Source organism: Schistocerca gregaria, chromosome 3 (assembly GCF_023897955.1).
Source record: "Schistocerca gregaria isolate iqSchGreg1 chromosome 3, iqSchGreg1.2, whole genome shotgun sequence".
NCBI classification, from domain to species: Eukaryota; Metazoa; Arthropoda; class Insecta; order Orthoptera; family Acrididae; genus Schistocerca; species Schistocerca gregaria.
This window is the reverse complement of record NC_064922.1, coordinates 956,486,240-956,507,372: the sequence shown is the minus strand read 5'-3', so window position 1 is coordinate 956,507,372 and position 21,133 is coordinate 956,486,240. Positions and strand designations below refer to the sequence as shown.

The following is a 21,133-nucleotide window of genomic DNA, read 5'->3' as shown; positions in this document are numbered from 1 at the left end:
GATACGAGCTTCCTACGTACATTATTACTATTATTGTAGATCATTGCCGCTCAACCACCGCTTTTCTCTCTCTCTCTCTCTCTCTCTCTCTCTCTCTCTCTCTCTCTCTTTCTCTTTATCTCTCTCTCTCTCTATCTCTCTCTCTCTCTCTCTACGTAAAACACACACACACACGTTATTCGTGTAAAAAAGACCCCATTTTAATATCACCCCCCACCCCTCTCTCTCTCGCTCTCTCTCTCTCTCTTTCTCTAGACAATAGACACAAACAAACACACACACATTATAAGTGGAAAAATGAGCCCATTGTTTTATAAGCAGGTAAAATGGGAAATGTGTGATTTCAACATACAACTGAGATCTGTTTGCCGACAGATAATGACATCGGCGGAGGCACGGAGGGACACCCGCAGCCTGTTCCACGAGATGCACATTCCAGACCTCCAGCTGCTTATGGACGCTCCAGGCGACGGCAAAAACCCAAAGGTGAGTACAAACAACATCCCCACTGTACCAGCCGGACACACGGAAACCTTTAAACAGCACAACAACACCAGATTAAACTTTTTCATCTTGACCGTCTACAGCAAATAAAGACATTCATTCAAAAAGACCTGCTTTCCAGTTTCTAAGCTACTGTAAGTGTCTATAGAGTATACATTCCACAGTCTTGTATGAATAAAACAGTCAGGTACAGAGCATCACTCGTATCAACGCTACTGTGGAAGAGACACACAGCCCACAGAACAAGACATATTCCCCAATGGCTATACCATAATTGATGATGTACACACCCTGAATCAAGTAGTTACTAGAGCCAGTGAATACGAAATGTCACTGGGCGTATCATTTGTTGATTTTAAAAAGGCTTCTGACTCTGTCAGCCACATTGCAGTCATATAGGCAGTGACCCTAAAAGCAAGGTACGTAAACACGTTATGTAACATCTACGATAACTCGACGGTATCTGTCAGCGTAGGAAAATGAACTAATTTCCCACTGGGAGAGGAGTAAAGCAAAGTTACACTAAGCCGCGAAACCATCTAAGGCAGTCGTCGAGAATGCTATGTTCGAGATTATTTGGTAATAATGGGGAATTAGAATAAGTGGGAAAAGACTATCTTCGGAATTGCTGATGATATAGTAATCCTAGCGAACAATATGACAGAACTGCAATGTTCTATACAAGATTGATCAAATATTTGCGAGAAAGTTGGCCTTAAGATATATCTGTCCGAAACAACTACTTTGTATGTGTCCGAAACAACTACTTTGCGCAACAAGTGAATAACTGCAAGATCAATAATAGTGAACAACAACCGTATACAAAATGTTGACGAATATGTTTATCTGGAAGAGTTAATTGATATCTAAGATCACTTGCAACCTGAAACTTCAGGCCGATTCAAACTATGTTGCAGGGCTTGTCGACGAAACGCAACCACTTCTAAATCTTATAAGTCAGTAAACTTACAAAAGTTTGTTTTCTCCTGGATTAAGATATAAGAGACTAAGAAACCTCGATTTTGCACGAGGTTTTCAAAAGAAAACTTCGAATAGTTCAGAGAGCTATATCTCGCTCAAATAGATCAGAAAAGAAGTAAAAACATAACAGCAATAACAATAGTTCAGGATGTTCTGGAAATAGAGATGGGCAGGCACGAAGAAATGGCTGAAGACGGAGAAAGCCTCAAAGTGAAGTACCAGAAAAAGACGAAGACCACAAAGCACACCAGCCGACTGTTGTCATAAGAAATGATGAAAGTCGCAGGCTTCAGTTGGCAGGAGAAAGAGAACAGAGACTGAAATTGCACCACGTAAAGGTTAAATTAACTGAACAATAATAAAATAAATACGTTATGAAAGAGATTCTGTACCTTCTTTGCCAGCAGTTGGAGACCGCGGGGTGGGAGGGTGGCAAGGGGGGGGGGGGGGGGAGGGGAGTACAGAGGCCATAGAGATGGAAGGGGCGATATTAATTACAGCCTGAGTCAGACGGCAGCTGTTCCATTAGCTAAAGGTGCCAGTGCAGTGTTCCCGTTTCGCACATGGACACGATGCAGCAACTAATTACGCTCTGAGGTTTCGCCTGCAGGTGATTTTATTATTTGGCGCTGATGGCTTTGGTTCTGGAAGCACAATAACCAATAACTACTTTTTTGTGTTTCTGTGTTTCGCAAATTCTGAATTTTAGAAAAAAACTATTGCTCTGCTGACAGTATATTATTAATTTAAAATTCTCTGTTAGCAATAAGTCGCGATCATCTACACTGCCGTGAGTATGTGCCAATATTCATTTGCAGGAGAGAGTAACGCAAAATACGAGTACAAAAATGGAGCAGGACAGTCTTAGCACAAATGAATGTTTTCGATATGGATGTATCCCAGTCCCTACCAGGCGCAGTTCTTGAGAAGACAACGTAATATACAGAGCCAGGAGGCTCGTTATAGCAAAGCAAGACTGTACGAGGGACGTAGTGAAATTCGTGAGCAGTCGATTGTAATAACTGTAATTTCAACAACATAATTAAAATGACAGCGCGCTGCGTGGGGTAGCCGCGCGGTCTCAGGCGCCTTGTCACGGTTCGCGTGGCTCCCCCCGTCGGAGGTTCGAGTTTTCCCGCGAGCATGGGTGTGTGTTGTCCTTAGCGTATGTTGGTTTAAGTTAGATTAAGTATTGTGTAAGCTTAAGAACCGGTGACCTCATCAGTTCGGTCCCATAAGACCTTACCACAAATTTCCAGTTTCCTGAAACGACCGCTTTCTTGGAATCTACAGACTTCACGTTACTGAAGCACTGTTATGTCAACTTGATGCTATTCTGTCGAAAAGTAATGCGGTGAGATTTGGTTGCGTAAAAATACGGGTTAAATTAAATTAAATTAGAAACAGAAGTCAGCCATTTTTAATAATAACTCTTTTTATTAAGAACAAACAGCGTCATTACCGGCTTCGAACCTACGGTTTTATCTTCAGGCGGCTGTCCACGTTTAAAAATAGATTTAGCTTACTTTGATTATTACGAGAATTCCGGCTCTTCTTCGTTGTGACAACTCCCCCCCCCCCCCCCCCCCCCCCCCTTTGAAGCATCACTCCAACGAAATACAGCAAACATCGTATGTACACCCTAAGCTGAATGTAGTTTTCAACGTCAAAACCAGTCTGCCGATGTGCCTGCCGCCTCGAAACGAGTAACGGCCCAATTCGTTCATAATACATGGTATTATTGAAAGAGACTGGTTGTAAGAATTAACGGAGTAGCAGCAAATTTTTCGAATCCACAATAAACTGTAGATTTCCCTACAACCGTTGTACGGTTAGGAGAAGTCAGGAATACAGAAGTGTACACTTTTTGATCAAAAGCATCCTGAGACCCATATGTAATGCGAAATTGATTACTATGTGTCACGAGCGTGGGACCCGCCAGTATAAAAGGATGCAGGGAGGATTGTTTTTATTTATTTTTATTTGTTTATTTATTTAACCTGGCAAGATTAGAGCCGTCAGGCCCTCTCTTACATCTAACCAGGCATTCTACTTAGTTTACATTCATATGTTTTAGTAGGCATGTTAAACTACATCTAATACAAAAAGTGAAATAAACAATTAGAAAGGTACACCTGGAAAAATACATTATTGAAGAGAAAGATTTTAGATAGGAGTGCTGGCAGCAGGGTGTATGAAGGAGACTCATGGTGAAGGGAGGAGAAGAATAGAGAGACATGAATAGATGAAGAGGAAGGCATCTCAGGAGCAAGATAGGAGACGCTAGCTTTGCTCGTGTTTCGATTATGATGGCATGACAGGTTTTTAATCTCTGAAGCTAGGTACTGGGGTGCTTGCGCGACGAGGAGTCGGTGAAGTAGACATAGAGTGTGGTAGTCACGCAGTCTGTCCGGCCGCAGCCACCCTAGCTCGGAGTATGAAGCACTAACATGATCATATCGGCGAATGTTGCAGGTGTAACGCACACAGGCATTCATGGTTAGCTCTAGCCGTATTTTGTTTTCACTACTCATGCCTTGTTGAATCACATCACAATAGTGGAGGTTCGGTAGAACGAGTGCTTGCACGAGCTGGCGTTTCAAGTCCTGTGGAAATATGTTCCGAAATTTTTTGAGAGCATAGAGACAAGAAGTCTTTCGGCACACTGCGACTGTATTCTCCGCCCAGTTGAGATGCTCGTCCAAAGCTACACCCAAGTTCTTCACTGTTTTCTGATATGGTATTGGAGTACCGTCAAGCAGAATAGGAGGTAGCCGTTCGCGGAAATCTGAACTTTTTAATTTCTGATGGGCTATTAATATTACTTGCGTCTTTTTTGCATTTAATTTAAGCCCCAGGTTTTTCGCCCATGTCACTACTGAAGACAGATCATCATTCATCAGAGCGATTGCAGTGTTTACATCTTCAGGTCTGAAGCTTAGGTAGAGCTGGAGGTCGTCGGCATAGAAATGATATTTACAGGAGGACAAAATCGACGAAATATCGTTGACATATAAAGAAAACAAAAGTGGTCCTAAGACTGATCCTTGTGGCACACCCGAAGAAACATGTTTCCAGGAAGATTTTTCATTTACGCAGACAACACATTGCTGTCGGTCTTTTAAGTAGCTTTCAAACCATCTCATTGCACTATCAGAGAAATTAAGCTGTTGCATTTTTCTGAGCAATATGTCAAAGTTAACAGTGTCAAAAGCTTTGCTGAAGTCCAGTAGCGTCAATATCGTTGCCTTTCGATTGTCGATGGCATATTTCAGGTCATCAGTTACTTTAATTAGAGCAGTGTTTGTTTGTGCTGTGATGTTTACGGAAACCGGATTGAAATTTGTCATATAGACTGAATTCATGCATGTGTTCAGTGATTTGGTCATGAACAGTATATTCAAGTGCTTTGGAAACAGCAGGCAGTATGCTAATTGGTCGGTAATCACTAGGCAGCTGCGGGTTTTCGATCTTAGGGATGGGTCGAATTATGCTTCTTTTCCATGCAGTGGGGCATATTCCGTTCATGAGGGAAAAATTAAATATGTCAGTTAAGACAGGTACTAAGATATCGGCAACATTCTTAATCATGGCTATATCGATACTGTCGTTGCCTATTGCATCAGAAGAGATTCTCATTATTGCTTTTCTTACCGTATTTGTTGTTACATGTTTTAGATGGAAGGTGTCGTTGTTAGTTATCCTGTTTGGGGATTCTTGTAGACGGTAATTATCAGCCGTGCTGGTATTCAGAAGTGCAGAGAAGAATACATTTAATTCGTTAGCTGACACATGAAAAGTAGTTTCCGACTTTGCCTTTCCGACCCCCAAGCTACGGAGATTCTTCCATAGAGTCGTGGGTGTCAGATCGCTGCATACAAGGGAGCGAGCGTGCCTGATTTTGGCATTGCGAATGCATTGTTTCACTCTGTTCCGTAACTTTCTATATTCTTCGAAACGCTCGGGTTTCGGATCTGCCTTGAAACGCCTGTGGGCAGCATCCCTATTAGTCATCATTTGACGTAATTCAGCTGTCAGCCATGCAGCAGGAGATTTTCTTACACGGACTGTGCGCACAGGTGCATGTTTGTCATAGAGGGCAGTGAGTTTATCACCAAGTTCATTAATTTTGCCGTCGATTGTAGGTCCTCTGATTATTTGATGCCATGAGATTTCTGAGCAATCGGCTGTTAGAACGTCAAGGTCAATACGTTTCATGTTCCTACAAGTTATGTAACGCGATTTGATCCTTGGGAGCTGCACAGAGTAGGCCAGGAATATTACATCATGTGCTGAGAGGCCAGGGGCCGATGATTGACCAACATCTCTTACTTTGTCAGTCTGTTTCGTTGCGATCACGTCTATAAGAGTATGACTGTGTGCCGTATGGTGTGTAGGTTGTAATGGAAGAATGTTCATGTTATTGCAACTAAACAATCTTCTTAGGTTTATTGCGGAGGGAGTGTCTCTTAGCAGGTCTATGTTCAAGTCACCCATTACGATGACATGTTAGTATTGACACTGAAGTGAATGTAATTCCGACTGGAAGGAACTCATTGAGCTTATTTTTGGCGGCTTGTACACGACGCCAGTTAAGAATTTCCGACTTTGTATATTTATTTCAATGAACATGAATTCAGCCTCTTTTTCTTCAGCAGGATTTGACGTACATAAGACTTTCGCTTTGAGATCTGTTCGTATATACGCGCCGACCCCGCCACCTCGCTTTTTTGATCTGTCTGTCCTAAGAAATGTGTACCCTGGGAGATAAATAGATGCAGAGGATATGTGTGGTTTCAACCACGTTTCGGATAAGAGGATTACGTGGTAGTTTAGTTGGTTGAAGAGGAGGCTAAGTTCTTCGTAATGCGCAGGTAAAGACTGAATGTTGCAGTGAGCTGCTAAAAGCTCGGACGCGTTCCGCTGAGCAGCCTGGAGTAGGGTGGCACACTGGTTTGTCCCTTTGTTAGGCACTACCTGCCGCGAGAGGCACTGGCCGGTGTGACATAATACAGGGGTGTCCGAGATTTTGCGCGCCCTGTTTGTGACTCCGCGAGTGCCGAAAGAAAGGCGACTGCAAGAGATTTCCTGAGGTTGCGGGAGTATAGAAAATGGATTAGTGGTATTCGGTGCAAGGAGAATATGACCAAAATGGTGACGGCTGTGTGTCACTGAGTATCCTATGTCGTAAGAGGAGAAATGTAATTAGCGTATTTGAAACAGCTTAGGGTGGAAATAAGGGAAAGGGGAGTGATTTAAGAGGCCGATGCTGCCAGCAGAGAGAAGTAAGCTTAATATTTAATAGATTATCGTAGGAAGCTAGAATTAAATTGAAATTTACTAAAGTGATACTGGTAGTGATTATCGTAGGAAGCTACAATTAGATTGCTAAAGTGATACTGATAGTGATTTTTGTTATGAACAATTTAAACCGAAGAGATGGGTGACTAATGAACTAAAGGAGAGACTAATAATTGCAATAGAACTATTACAGAATGGAAGAGAATAAACTAAGAAAATGAAAAAAGTATTAGCAGTAACTAAAATTAAGCAATGGTTAGAGCTACAGACACAAAAAAAATAGTAAAAAGTTAATACAGTTACAAAAACAATTAGTTGAAGGTACAAATATGGGTATAATTAAAAAGTTAATACAATTACAAGACTATAGCTGAGTATAGGACTGTTACAATTGGCAAATGGTGTTAAGTTTGCACTTTTTACTCGAGTAGCTTCACTTAATACTATTCAGTTCTGTCATGTTTGTGACTGTCTTCTTTCCAGCTGTTGTCGTAATGATTACTCTGCCATCCTGAGTCCACACATTCTGAAGACCGAAATGGGATATGGCACTGTTTAAAATCTTTAGCCGCTCGTGTGTCAGATCTTCCCTTATTGTAAGCCCTGTCCTTGCTAACTTCTTCTTCTGGGTAAATATCTCAGCCCTTTTTCGGTACGACACAAATTTAATTATTATTGGACGAGGTTTGGTAGCACCTGGTAGTTTTCGTCCCACCCGGTGGCTCCTGTCAATGTCTGCCTTGGTCACTTCAACGCCTAATTTTTCCCGCGCTACCTGTATAAGCACGTTATCCGTGTCTTCCTCCTTATTTTCTGCTACTCCAAACAGTCGTAGTTTATTTCGCCTTTGGTACTGTTCTAGCTCGTCTGTTGCGGCAGATAGTTTCACTTCCAACTCTCGTGCCTTTTTCTCGTATTCAGACACAGACTTTTTTAGTGCTGTAATTTTGGCAGTATTGGCCTCAACAGTGTCACGCATTTTGGCCAATACTGCTGCCGTTACAGTATCTGATATGGTGCCTGCTATCAGATCGAGATTGTTTTTATCGCCAAGCGCAGCGTTTACCTCAGAGCGGACCAGCTCCCTATACTGGGAGCCGAGGCCGCACCTTCCGCCAGGAGCAGGCCCGCCGCACCTGCTGCTTCCCGCTGCTGGACGCGCTGCTGTTGACTCTTCTGTTTACCATTTTCTCGAAGATATTGGCGGAGCACAGAAAGAACAATAGCACTACTGCACAGAACACTTTTGTTTACACGATTTCAACTTGTACTAGACAACACCACCTGCGAGAACACCTTCGAATTCGACTAAATTTCGCGAGCCGAACTTAACACGTGTTACACTGCAGCCGCCATGACACCTTCGTCGGTAGGGAATTAACAGCGCAATGTTTCGCTCGGAAGAGCTGAACGACTTCGGAAGTCGGCTAGTCCTTGAATGTCATCTGGTTAACGAATCCGTCAGGGTCATTTGAACCTATCTAAATCTGCACAAGTCGACAGTTCGTAATGCGATTCTGAAGCGGAAACACGAAGGAACAGCTGCAGCTAAAGCAAGGTCAGCCAAACCTCGTGTATTAACGAACAGGGACCGCGGAGCACATCGGAGTGTGGTTTTAGAAACATTCCATAAAATCAGCGAAAGGAAACACTCGAGAATTCCAAAGCGCTTCCAGCTGTCCAGCTAGCACAGCGTCAGTGCTTACAGAGTTTAAAAGACGGGGGTGCAATGGTCGAGCATACATTACTCTAGTCCAGTGGATCCCAATCGTCCTTAGACCATCCCCACTGAGTACAGTCAGACATTAGCTAGTACCTCCCACCCACCACCCTGCCGTCTTTTCCACTCAAACATCTGTCTAAATCTACATGGATACTCTGTAAATCTCATTTAAATGCCTGGCAGAGGGTTCATCGAACCACCTTCACAATTCTCTATTATTCCAATCTCGTAGAGGACGCGGAAAGCCGGCCGGAGTGGCTGTGCGGTTCTAGACGCTATAGTCTGGAGCCGCGTGACCGCTACGGTCGCAGGTTCGAATCCTGCCTCGGGCATGGATGTGTGTGAGCCATTTTTTTGCGCGGAAAGAATGAACATCTATATCTTTCCGTACGAGATCTGATATCCCTAATTTTATCATAGTGATCGTTTCTCCCTATCCAACAACATATTTTCGCATTCGAAAGAGAATGTAGGTAATCGGAATTTCGTGACAAGATTCCTCCACAAAGAAAAAGACCTTTGTTTTAATGATGTCCATCCCAAATTCTGTATCATTTCAGTGACACTCTCTCCTCTATTTCGCGACAATACAAAACGTGCTGACTTCTTTGTACTTCTTCGACATACTCCGTCAATCCTATCTGGTTAAGGATCCCACACCGCGGAGCATTATTCTAAAACAGGACGGAGAAGCGTAGCGTAGGCAGTCTGCTTAGTAGTTATCTTACATTTTCTACGTGTCCTCCCAATAAAACGCTGTCTTTGGTTAGCCTTCCCCACAACATTTTCTATGTGTTCCTTCCAATTTAAGCTGTTCGAATCTTACTTCCTAGGTATTTAGTTGAATTTACGGCGTTTACACTGGACTGATTTTTCGGGTAACAGAAATTTAACAGACTCCTTTTAGCACTTATGTTGATGACCTCACACTTTTCGTTATTTGGGGTCGTTCGCCAATTTTCGCACCATACAGTTATCTTTTTTAAATCGTTTTGCAACTTGTTTTGACCTCCTGATACCTTTACTAGTCGAAAAACGACAGCGTCATCCGCAAACAACCTAAGACGGTTGCTCTGATTGTAAGAGCAGAGGGCCTATAACACTACATTGGGGAACGCAAGAAATCACTTCCCACTTCCGTTTTACTCGATGATTTTCCGTCAGTTACTGCGAACTGTGACCTCTCTGACAGGAAATCACGAATCTTAGATACTATTCCGTGTTGTTGTTGTGGTATTCAGTCCGGAGACACGTTTGATGCAACTCTCCATGCTACTCTATCCTCTGCAAGTTTCTTCATCTCCCAGTGCCTACTGCAACCTACATCCTTCTGAATCTGCCTAGTGTATTCATCTCTTGGTCTCCCTCTACGATTTTTACCCTCCACGCTGCTCTCCAATACCAAATTGGTGATCCCTTGATGCCTCACAACATGTCCTGCCAACCGATACCTTCTTCTAGTCAAGTTGAGCCACAAATTTCTCTTCTACCCATCTAATCTTCAGCATTCTTCTGTAACGGAACATTTCTAAAGCTTCTATTCTCTTCTTGTACAAACAATTTATCGTCCATGTTTCACTTCCATACATGACTATACTCCATACAAATACTTTCAGAAACGTCTTCCTGACTCTTAAATCTATACTCAATGTTAACAAATTACTCTTATTCAGAAACGCTTTTCTTGCCATTGTCATTCTACATTTTATATCCTCCCTACTATCATCAGTTATTTTGCTCCCCAAATAGCACAACTCATTTACTACTTTAAGTGTCTCATTACCTAATCTAAGTCCCTCAACCAAACAATGGTTCAAATGGCTCTGAGCACTATGGGACTTAACATCTGTGGTCATCAGTCCCCTAGAACTTAGAACTACATAAACCTAACTAACCTAAGGACATCACACACATCCAAGCCCGAGGCAGGATTCGAACCTGCGACCGCAGCGGTCACGCGGTTCCAGACTGAAGCGCCTAGAACCGCACGGCCACAACGGACGGCTTCCCTCAGCATCACGCGATTTAATTCGACTACATTCCATTATGCTCGTTTTGCTTTTGTTGATATTCACCTTATATCCTCCTTTCAAGACACTGTTCATTCCGTTCAGCTGCTCTTCCAGGTCATTCGCTGTCTCTGAGACATTTGAAATCCGTCGTCAGCAGCAGTGGTCAGTAGCACTCAGCACTTCATAGCTGGCTGTGTCTCACAAGAACGACGTTTTCTATAGCCATGTTGACTGAGTGTCAATAGACCGTTTTCTTCGAGATAATTCATAATGTTCGGACGAAATATGTGTTCAAAAATCCTGTTGCATATCGACGTTAATGATATGGGCCTGTAATTTAGTTGTCCCTCCCTCCACATTATCACCACCTTAGCACCTAGCTAAACTGTACAATGATAGACTATTCTTGGAACACTTTTTTTTTTTAAATGATGAAAGATGAATGATATTTAGTTTGTGTATGTGTGCTGTGTGCTGTGTGTGTGTGCTGTGTGCTGTGTGCTGTGTGCTGTGTGTGTGTGTGTGTTTTAGAATGAATGCCGAATGAATTCGTGGTGCGTCGCAAGTGCTCCCCAAAACTCCTTCTCAGAACAGAAGGCTAACTACCCACAGTACAAAACATGCGTCCCCTGCATTACTCCTCTCCATTACGGCACTTGGTTGACCTGGACACTGCAACCCCATTTATATTCGAAAAAATTCAGATGAGAGCACTGTTCTTACTGATCGTAAAGATGTTGGAATTCTGAGGAAATTAATTATAAGCTACGATAAAACAACAATGGTACATAAGATGTGCAAGAAACAAGAGAGGAAAACAAGAACGGAAGTCCAGGAATGAAGTGCGTATAAGAGCACTTTCACAGACGTAAATCAGGAAACACTTTTCTCCGAACACCTGAAGCAGTTGTATCATTACTTTCCTCTCACCGAGAGGAACTGTAGCGAAACAATATACCTACAGGACATATTCAAAACATAAAGAAAAAGCTTCATCTGGTTTTCCATCTGTCGCTGCTGCATAAAATCACTTGACATGCACAGGCATTGCGGAAGCCACTACACCCATCAAACAAAAACTACAAGAAAAAATAGTTTGCCCATCATGTACTTTTACCTCTGGTACTTCCATACAAATTGACCACATTTCAATATTAATAACGCCGTTTTAATGCATAAGATCTCAAATTTCGATGTCGATGAACAAGCTGGTAGCTACCGTATAAGCTACTAACATCACGTAGATGTAAAATGTTAACAGTAGATTGGGAAAACGACGCCAGTTTTTTTTTTTTCAATATTATGTTAAGTACACTGGAATTAAACGTTCTATCGACGTTTAGGGCAACAGAGGTTGAACACTGACTTAGGTGGTCAACGGCTGTGGGAGATGGGAGAGTGGGGGGGGGGGGGGGGCTGACTGGAATACTTAAACACTGCATAGGAATACATCGCGCATCATATGCCTCGGGTCTTGGAATCAGAAATGCACTGACAGATATCATCGTTGGCGCCAATGTAATCTCTGGCCACAGTCGCCACTGCTACATCAGTTACATTTGTGTCACTCTGTTACTTCTTCGACATTCGCTTTTCTGATCAAGACAATAGTGAATACTGCCAATAGCTGGGTATTTCCTAGTGACTTAACGCGAGAACAATCAATACAACAAAATTCGTCGCGAAAAACTTTGCGATTGTAAACAGGTACTTCTTAAAAGCCGTCATTCTTTACCTTGTGTCGGTTTCGATTCACGGCCGGGCCTGGGATTTTCTCCGCCTGGGGACTGTGTGTTTGTGTCGTCCTCATCGTTTCATCGTCATTTGGAGAAAGTGGTGACACTGGACAGTGAAACGATTGGGAATTTGTGAGAGTGCTGATAACCTCGCAGTTTAGCGTCACGCAAACCAAATATCATCATCGCCATCATCATCATTACTTTGTCGCTGCTATTTTTATTCAAATTCATTTGTGTACCTAACGTTATGTATACAGCCATCAACAATTCACCAGAATATTGTTTATCGCGTGGTAACTACGTGCTACATTGTAATACTGTGTATTGTGTAGCATACCATGTTTTCTGTTCGTAATGTTTCGTCAACCATAGTTATTAGTGTTGGTGCCGTGTCGATCTTTTGCGCTACGTGGAATTCTTCGCGTGGCTACCATCGTTGGTTCGTATTGCATTGTTGTAACTGAATAGGAGATTACGTGCGGGCTCTGCAAAAGAGCGACATGGTGTACAGACAGCAAAGAGTATGAAGCTTCCTGGCAGATTAAAACTGTGTGCCGGACCGAGACTCGAACTCTAATAAAGAACTAGCCTGCGAAAGGCAAAGGTCCCGAGTTCGAGTCTCGGTCTGGCACATAGTTATAATCTGCCAGGAAGTTTCATATCAGTGCATACTCCGCTACAGAGTGAAAATCTCATTCTGGAAACATCCCGTAGGCTGTGGCTAAGCCATGTCTCCGCAATATCCTTTCTGTCAGGAGTGCTAGTTCTGCAAGTTTCGCATGAGAGCTTCTGTAAAATTTGGAAGGTAGGAGGCGAGATACTGGCGGAAGTAAAGCTGTGAGGACGGAGCATGAGTCGTGCTTGGATAGCTCAGATAGTAGAGCACTTGCCCGCGAAAGGCAAAAGGTCCCGAGTTCGAGTCTCGGTCCAGAACATAGTTTTAATTTGCCAGGAGGTTTCATATCAGCGCACACTCCGCTTCAGAGTGAAAATCTCATTTTGGAAGCAAAGAGTATGGTTTGAGAGCACCATCTTGTCAATTGTAATTAATTATGACTGTATTGTTGAAGAGGAAAAAAATGTCTCAACTGACGTGCATGGTGAGACTTAATACATCTGAGAATAACCTGTATTTCTACTCTAGTTATCAAGTCAATGACATAGCATATTAGTAGTTTATGAGAGGTTCTGGAATCTGACATTGGTGACGATTTCTTATCCTACTGCTTTCGACAAAATTAAGCCGATGATATATTGCCTATGTAGTGCGTTCTGTAACAACTTAAATTTTAAAAATTATTCCAAAAGAGTTAATTGAAGTGATCTGTAATAACTAAAATAATCTAAACACAACAAAAGCACTGAGAATGTAAAATTATAGCTGTTACTTAAGAATGAAGCAAAAAACAAACTGGCCTATTGGAAACGAATGTGAATAATAACTGGCTGTTACAAGCGGAAAAAATGACAACTTTCAATATGTTTGTCGAGGCTGCGGAACCACCATATAAGAAAACTTATAAATGAGGATTTTTAAACCTGCTCTTAGGAGGTACGAGCTGTGTGCCTAAGCAACTGCAACTTGGCCTGTGTTTTCTAAATACTACACACACTGTTATACCATTTTATTTGTTGTTGTGTTTTATGTTGTGTTGCATCATTATTTGGACGAGATTTTTGTCTGTACTGTTGGCTTTCAAGTAAAGCACTATTAACTAAACTCATCGTTTGGTTAATATGTTGGGTGACGGAATCTTGGTGAAGCGCTGTTAAAGTTCTTTAATTGCGTGTTCTTCAGTATGTAAAAAATCGCCGTGTGATCTCAGGTTCGTTCGCCACTTCTTCGGCGTCTCTCCGAACGCACGTCAGTATAGATGTCTGGAACTCTCTAGATATTCATGAGAAAGTAATGGTAGAAGAATAATTAATTTCGATCTCGCCTATTAATGAGTTGAGATGAGCTCTTTTATTCCTTTTGATACAATACAATACTGTCCGTCTACAGAGCTGTAGTAGTTTGAAGACAACCTTAACGAGAACAATAGTCTGAAGAACAATAGTCAGAATAATTAACATTCCAACATCGCACATTGTCAAACACTCATTTCACTAATAAAACTATTCATGTTAAATTATGACATCATAAAAGCGCCTTCGCCTGTTACTAATTTTGCATTTAGGACACTGTTGTCTCGTGACCTTTGATGGTTGTTGGAACGCCGCCTAACGAAGTTGTATTTGCAGCCTTCAGTACTAACAACAAGTGCAAGCTACATCATATATTCCTTCTGCTACTGTCTCAATGAGCGTAATTCTGTATTTACTTCTGTTCACAACTTATTTCCTTCATCTTATCCATCCCTAATCCCATCCAAGATATCTGCGTCTTTAACGGCGTTCTTCTTCATCCCTAAGGACAGCTCTGAATTGAAACCGAAAAGACTCTGATTTAATGGGTTTTAATATTCATATTCCCTGTCGGCCTCGGCGCTTGTTCTTCCGGATAATTTAAATGGATTTGGTGTCATGCCAGGGGGGCCGAGCGCAGAGCGGTAATAATTTTACGGAGATACTTGCATCTTGTCGCAGAATTCATTAATTTTTCTTTGTTATGGAGAAACGGTCAAAATGACGCATTAAGCGGTTTTCTTGAGACGTTCTTAGCCTGTTGTAAAAGTAAAAAAAAGAAAAGAGGGAGTGAATTCCTCGGAAACCCTTTGCACCCATTGAGTCTCACCTCCTCTGCGTTTAATACATTCCGTGCGGCGCTGCTCTGTGATTTATGTCTTCCGTGTAGAACGATCTGTAAGAGGCGTTCTGGAAAGGAGAAAGAAAGAGAGAGGGAAATCTCGTCCTGCGCTTTGAAAACCTCTGAGTCGACGAAAAATATGGCTGGAGCTAATGCAAAGACGAAGGGCTCCTTCTCAGTTCAGAAGGAAGGAAACAGAGTGTGCAGCAGAGCACACAAAGCTGTTATCGCGAGTATATCCAGTAATACGACACTGTCGTCCACATACGCATTTACGTCACACTCCGCAAACCACCCAGTGGCGTGTGGAGCACAGTACTTCTGGTAGCGTTAACTATTTCTCCTTTCCCTATTTCACTCGCAAACTATCGGTAAGTTTCTGTATTGGTTCCAATTCCTGGAATTTTCTTGTTATGGTCATTTCGCGACATGTATATAGGACGAAGTAATATGTTGTATGACTCGTAAAAGTGCTCTTTCGAAATTTCAGTAGTAAGCCTCTCCCTGATACACAACGCCTCTCTTGTAATGTCTGCCACTGGACATAAAAGTTGTCTGGGTATGGTACCGCTTTATAATGTAAAAAGAAACTACTGCTTTGTTTACATTATGACGCGGCGCCATAGCCAGACAACTTTTATGTCGACTGAGTGCGTCCGCGGAAGCCTGCGCAATTATATCTGCCACTGGAGTTTGTTGAGCATATATTTAACGCTGTCCCGCCGATCTAATGGCCCCGTGACGAAACGCGCCGCTCTTCGTTGGATCTTCTCTATCTCTTCCATCAGTCATATCTGGTAAGGATCGCAAACTGATGAACAATGCTCGAGAATCGTTCGAGCATGCGCCTCGTGAGCCACTTCCTTCCTTCGTGGATCAGCTTCATTTGCTTAACACTCTTCCTACGAATCTCAATCTGGCCTCTGCTTTTCCTGCTGTTTGTTTTGTTTTCATTCGGCTTAACGTCATTCTGCACTGTTACCCCTAGATATTTTACTGTAGATACTGCTCCCAGTAATTGATCCGCCAGGGTAGCCGAGAGCGCTAACGCGCTGCTTCCTGGACTCGGGTAGAGGCGCCGGCGCCGGATCGAATTCGCCAGTTGCATTAACGCGAGGGCCGGTGTGCTCGCCAGCCTGGATGTGATTTTTAGGCGGTTTTCCACATCCCACTAGGTGAATACCGGGCTGATCCTCATGTCCAGCCTCAGTTACACGACTCGAAGTTATTTGAAACTTGTTCGCACTATTTCAAGATTTACACTAGATGCAGACAGCTGGGGTACACTGATTTCGTCCCAAGGGGTGTGGGATGGCGGCAGGAGGGGCATCCAGCCACCCCTTAAAATTAACCATGCCAATTCCAATTGTAACAATGCCGACCCTGCGAAAACTGTGGAACAAGGCACAAGTGAAAGAAGAAGAAGAAAATACTGTTTCCAGCAATTTGCCATTAATTGTGTAGTTCCGCCGTAGAACTTTTCCTTTGCTATGTTCACACAATATGTTACACTTTTTTACGTTTAAGGTTAATTGCCAGAGTCTACAACACTCATCAATTGTTGTAGGTCATTCTGTCTTCTAACATTCCTATTTTCTTACAAACAACCATATAATCTATTAACGGTCTTAAGGAGCTTATGACGCTGTCTACTAGATCATTTATAAACACTGTAAACCATAACGGTGCTACTCTAGTATTACACTTCCTTGGGGCACTCCGTAAATTACGTTTACATCTGTCGCTTTTGTTCAGCTCAGAGTGACGTGTTGAGTACTGTCTACAAGTATGCCTTGAATCCAGTCGCAAATCTGGCCTGATAGTAAGCTTGTTTTCCCATTAAACTGCACTGCGGACCGGGTCTAGTGCCTTCTTCAAGTCAAGGAAGACGGCGTCAACCTCAGCGCCGTTCTCTACACCAATATCTCATCGAGCAGCAGAGAGAGATGAGTTTCGCAAGATCTATTTTAGCAAAATCCACGTTGATTTTTATAGAGCTTTTCGTTCTCCGAAAACATCATAATTCGTTAACATAAAACATGTTCCATAATTATGTAACAGATTGACGTGAACGATGTTGGCCTATATGTATGTGCAACTGTCCTACGGCCTTTCTTGAAAACAGGAATAACCTGTGGTTCTTTCCAGTTGCCAGGTACCCTTCGTTGGTCAAGCCATCTACGATGAGCTACTGCTAGAAGGGGAGCAAATTCTTTCGCGTAATCTTTGTAGAATCTGAAGGTATCTCAACTGCTCCTGATGCCTTTACATAACTGAGTGATTGTAATTGCCTTTCTATTGCGCGGCGGGCTATCTCAATATCTGCCATTTCGACGTTCGTACGATGATTGAAAAAAGAGATCGTGTTACCATCTTCCCCGGGGAAACAATTTCGGGAGACCGAATACAGAGGATAAAATCGTAAAAAGATCCAAGACACGTAGAAATTCTTCAATAACACACGAGAGACTGAATTTTACTGACGAGAGGAGAAACCACAAAGGCGTTGAAAATGGAGCAGGAAAAAGATGCTATGGAAGTCTAAAAAAATGAGATCGCCAGGAAATGAAAAATAACAAAGCTGAAAGGCTGGGACTCGACCGAGAAGAGGAAGTGGTACGACCCCAGCCAGGGTCCGGTGCTGCAGTCGGGCGCAGCGGTGTGGATTGTGCCCCCTGGGGCGCTCTGTGCCGGGAAGCCGCGGCAGTGGGCGCAGTCTCCCCGAGTACCGTCGCTCTGTCGGCGAGTACACTCGCCCTGACGCGGTGCGGTCCAGCCCAAGATACGAGTCGTCGCCATACAATCATGCGCGGCCGAGCCAATGATCTGTCTGTCCTTCTAGACGCTGTCGCGCGCGGCAGTTGACACCATGCGTGGCTTATGGCCCTCCTCAAGCCTCTGATCTATTCCGTCGGTCCAGAAAGTTTCGAGACTGCATTAATGAACAAATTTAAAAATTAAAATTCTATTTATAATGGTCAAGGTTTCCCTCCACTTGAGTACAGCTTAGAGAACGTTTATAAAAACATGTGAAACCTCCAGAAAAGAGCTTCTTTGGGAAGTTGTTCAACTCGCGCGAACTCGCACCTTCTTCGACCTTGGCGAACCATCAGGGACCCATTCTGAATTAATTTTGAATACATTGTGGGAGTGAACAGTAATCGAAGTGTTACAGGTATTTACTATCAAAAACAGTCTTGATCACAATTTATTTATTACGGTGACCGGTTTCGACCACTACTGTGGTCATTTTCAGACCAATGAGTAAGGACCACCTTCTGCTGGAGGATCATTGGTCTGAAGATGACCACAGTAGTGGTCGAAACCGGTCACCGTAATAAATAAATTGTGATCAAGACTGTTTTTTATAGTAAATACCCATTCTGGATTTCATCGTTTAGTTGCAGGTTCGTATGGATAACGCCAAATTTTGGCATCCTTGATGATTTCTTCCAGAAAAGATCTGTCTGGATTTTTTCAGTCAAGTCGCGGCAGGCGTCCACGCATCGTTGTTTATTCTTCGGGAATCAAAATCTGCGGGACCTTTCTTGTTCTTCAAAATACTGAGACGAATGTCTTGAACCCTTGATCTAGAGATGTTCAGTGCGTTTGTGACACAACACTGACGACAAAGGCCACACTCTTACTACTTAATAATTCTGCCTGCTCGCAAATCACTTGTGAAATGCGCATCCGTTGTTTACAGTTGTTGGTCGAAGCTGGCGCCTTAGTTACTGCGTTGACGTCGCTTGTCTCGTACGCCAGCAATACAATAGGCCTTTGGACTTTTTGGACGGACGGTGTATATTCGCACGATGTGCATCGGGTCCCGACCAGTGCGGCCAGCAACACAGCACGGAACGATAGACTGTGGTTCCTGTAGGCCACTATCCTGCCACTGTCGAATTCTGACACTTGCCAGGAGACGTTTCTCCCTCTCACAAGAAGATGCGATTTCTGAATGAGAAACCAGCTGCGTAATACTTTTTTTATATAGATAACTTGCTAAATACCCGGCGTTGTCCAAGTATGAATTTATTCTAGTCTTCTATTAGTCCACTTCTACATTCGCCATCTTCCTGTTCATCTGTTCCTCCCACCTCTGACCTTCTTCTTCCTCTGTCCAGTTTCTCCTCCCTACTCTAAGTCACCTCTAAGCCAGTCACCTCATCCCCTTCTACCTACTCCTTCCCCCTTTCTTTTCTGTATCCTCATCCCTCTGTCTCTACCCATCTTCTCTTTCTCTCTGTATTCATCACCTCCTCGTCCTATATCTGCCCATCTCCTCGTTGTCTGTTCTCCATCTCCTCCTTTTTCATTTCTTTCTCTTTCTCTTTCCTCTCCTTCTCTGTCTATCTCTTCTTTCCTTTCCCTGTCCATTAGCTCATTTCCCCTCCTTCCATCTCCTCCTCGTGCCTCTCGTATCCTGCACCTCTCTCTTTGTCCATGTTGTCCTCCCCTCTGTCTCTCTCCATCTCCTCTTTCCCCTTTCTCTATTCATCTCCTCCTCCCCCTGTCCATTTCGTCCTCCTCTGCTCTCTGTTTATCTCCTCCTGTTTCCTCTCTGTCCATCCCTGCCATCTCTCCAGGCATCTACTTCTGTCCCCTCTCTCTGTACATCTCGTCCTCTTTCCTTTCTCTGTGGATTTCCTCCTCACCCCTACTTCTATCCACCTCCTCACTACCCCTCTGTCTCTCCATCTCCTCCCAGTCTCTGTCCACCTTCTCCTCTTTAGATTCCCGGGTTCCCGGGTTCGATTCCCGGCAGGGTCAGGGATTTTCTCTGCCTCGTGATGACTGGGTGTTGTGTGATGTCCTTAGGTTAGTTAGGTTTAAGTAGTTCTAAGTTCTAGGGGACTGATGACCATAGCCATTTGAACCATCCTCCTTAGATTGTCTGTCCATTTCCTTCTCCTCTTGCTCTATCTATCCTTGTTCTTCTCTCCTTCTGTTTGTCCATCTTCTCGCTTTCTGCCAGTCTTCCCCCGTCCCTCTCTTTCTGTCCATCGACTCCTATCCCATACCTGTGTTCATCTCCTCCTGCCTCCTTGTCTTTCTACGTTACTATACCAACCCACGCAGAAGCATTCTTGTTTTTGGCCCTCCATATTTCTTTATAGATAGTAAATAATATGTACACCAGGTTTCTTCAAATAAATACAGAACTGTAGGATGACATTTACCCATGGCTTTGGGACATAGTATTAAAAAAATATTTCAGATATTTCAAGGATATTTCTATACATAGTTCCTCAGAGAAACTGCGCCTGGGCACTCTTACGAGAGACGCCATACATATATATTCAGAAAGTATTTGTATAGAGTGTAGCCATGTATGGAAGTGAAACGTGGACGATAAATAGTTTGGACAAGAAGAGAATAGAAGGTTTGCTACAGAAGAATACTGAAGATTAGATGGGTAGATCACATAACTAATGAGGAGGTATTGAATAGAATTGGGGAGAAGAGGAGTTTGTGGCACAACTTGACTGGAAGAAGGGATCGATTGGTAGGACATGTTCTGAGGCATCAAGGGATCACCAATTTAGTATTGGAAGGCAGCATAGAGGGTAAAAATCGTAGAGGGAGACCAAGTGATGAATACACTAAACAGATTCGGAAGAATGTAGGTTGCAGTAGGTACTGGGTGATGAAGGAGCTTGTACAGGATAGAGTAGCATGGAGAGCTGCATCAAACCAGTCTCTGGACTGAAGACCACAACATATATATATATGGATGTAGATAGCGTTGCTCGCACTAACAATAATTTTCATATGCAAGCATGTAGTACGCTCGATGGCAAATTGACGTGCTTTGCTGCCCCTTTTATAATGTCGTTATTTTAAAAACTAGCAGTGTCAGGTGTAGAAGAGGGCAAGAATATCCGGTTAAAGAGTTGAACAAACAGAATAGTTTAATCGCAGGAATGGTGAGGCCCGCAGTTTTCGGTGGTGCCGGCAAGCAGACGCGCACGGCGGCGGGGTGGTTGTGTGCCGGGACAGCAGACGAGGGCGGAGCACGGAGACGGCGACGGCTTTCCGGCCGCAGCGGGCGGCGGCCTCTCAGCGCTCGCCGCCCGCACGCGCAAAGTGGCGCGGCAGCGGCAGCGGCCGCGGCAGCGGG

General features: G+C 43.4%; 1 protein-coding gene across 2 annotated transcripts in view; it reads left to right on the top strand.

Moving 5' to 3' along the window:
- Positions 1–21,133, top strand: part of LOC126355952 (neprilysin-4-like) — a 693,674-nt gene that overhangs the window by 559,620 nt on the left and 112,921 nt on the right. For both annotated transcript variants that reach the window (XM_050006541.1, XM_050006540.1), the window contains exon 9: positions 376–486. In XM_050006541.1, coding sequence (XP_049862498.1) covers positions 376–486 — 111 coding nt within the window. The remainder of the gene's footprint in view (positions 1–375; positions 487–21,133) is intronic.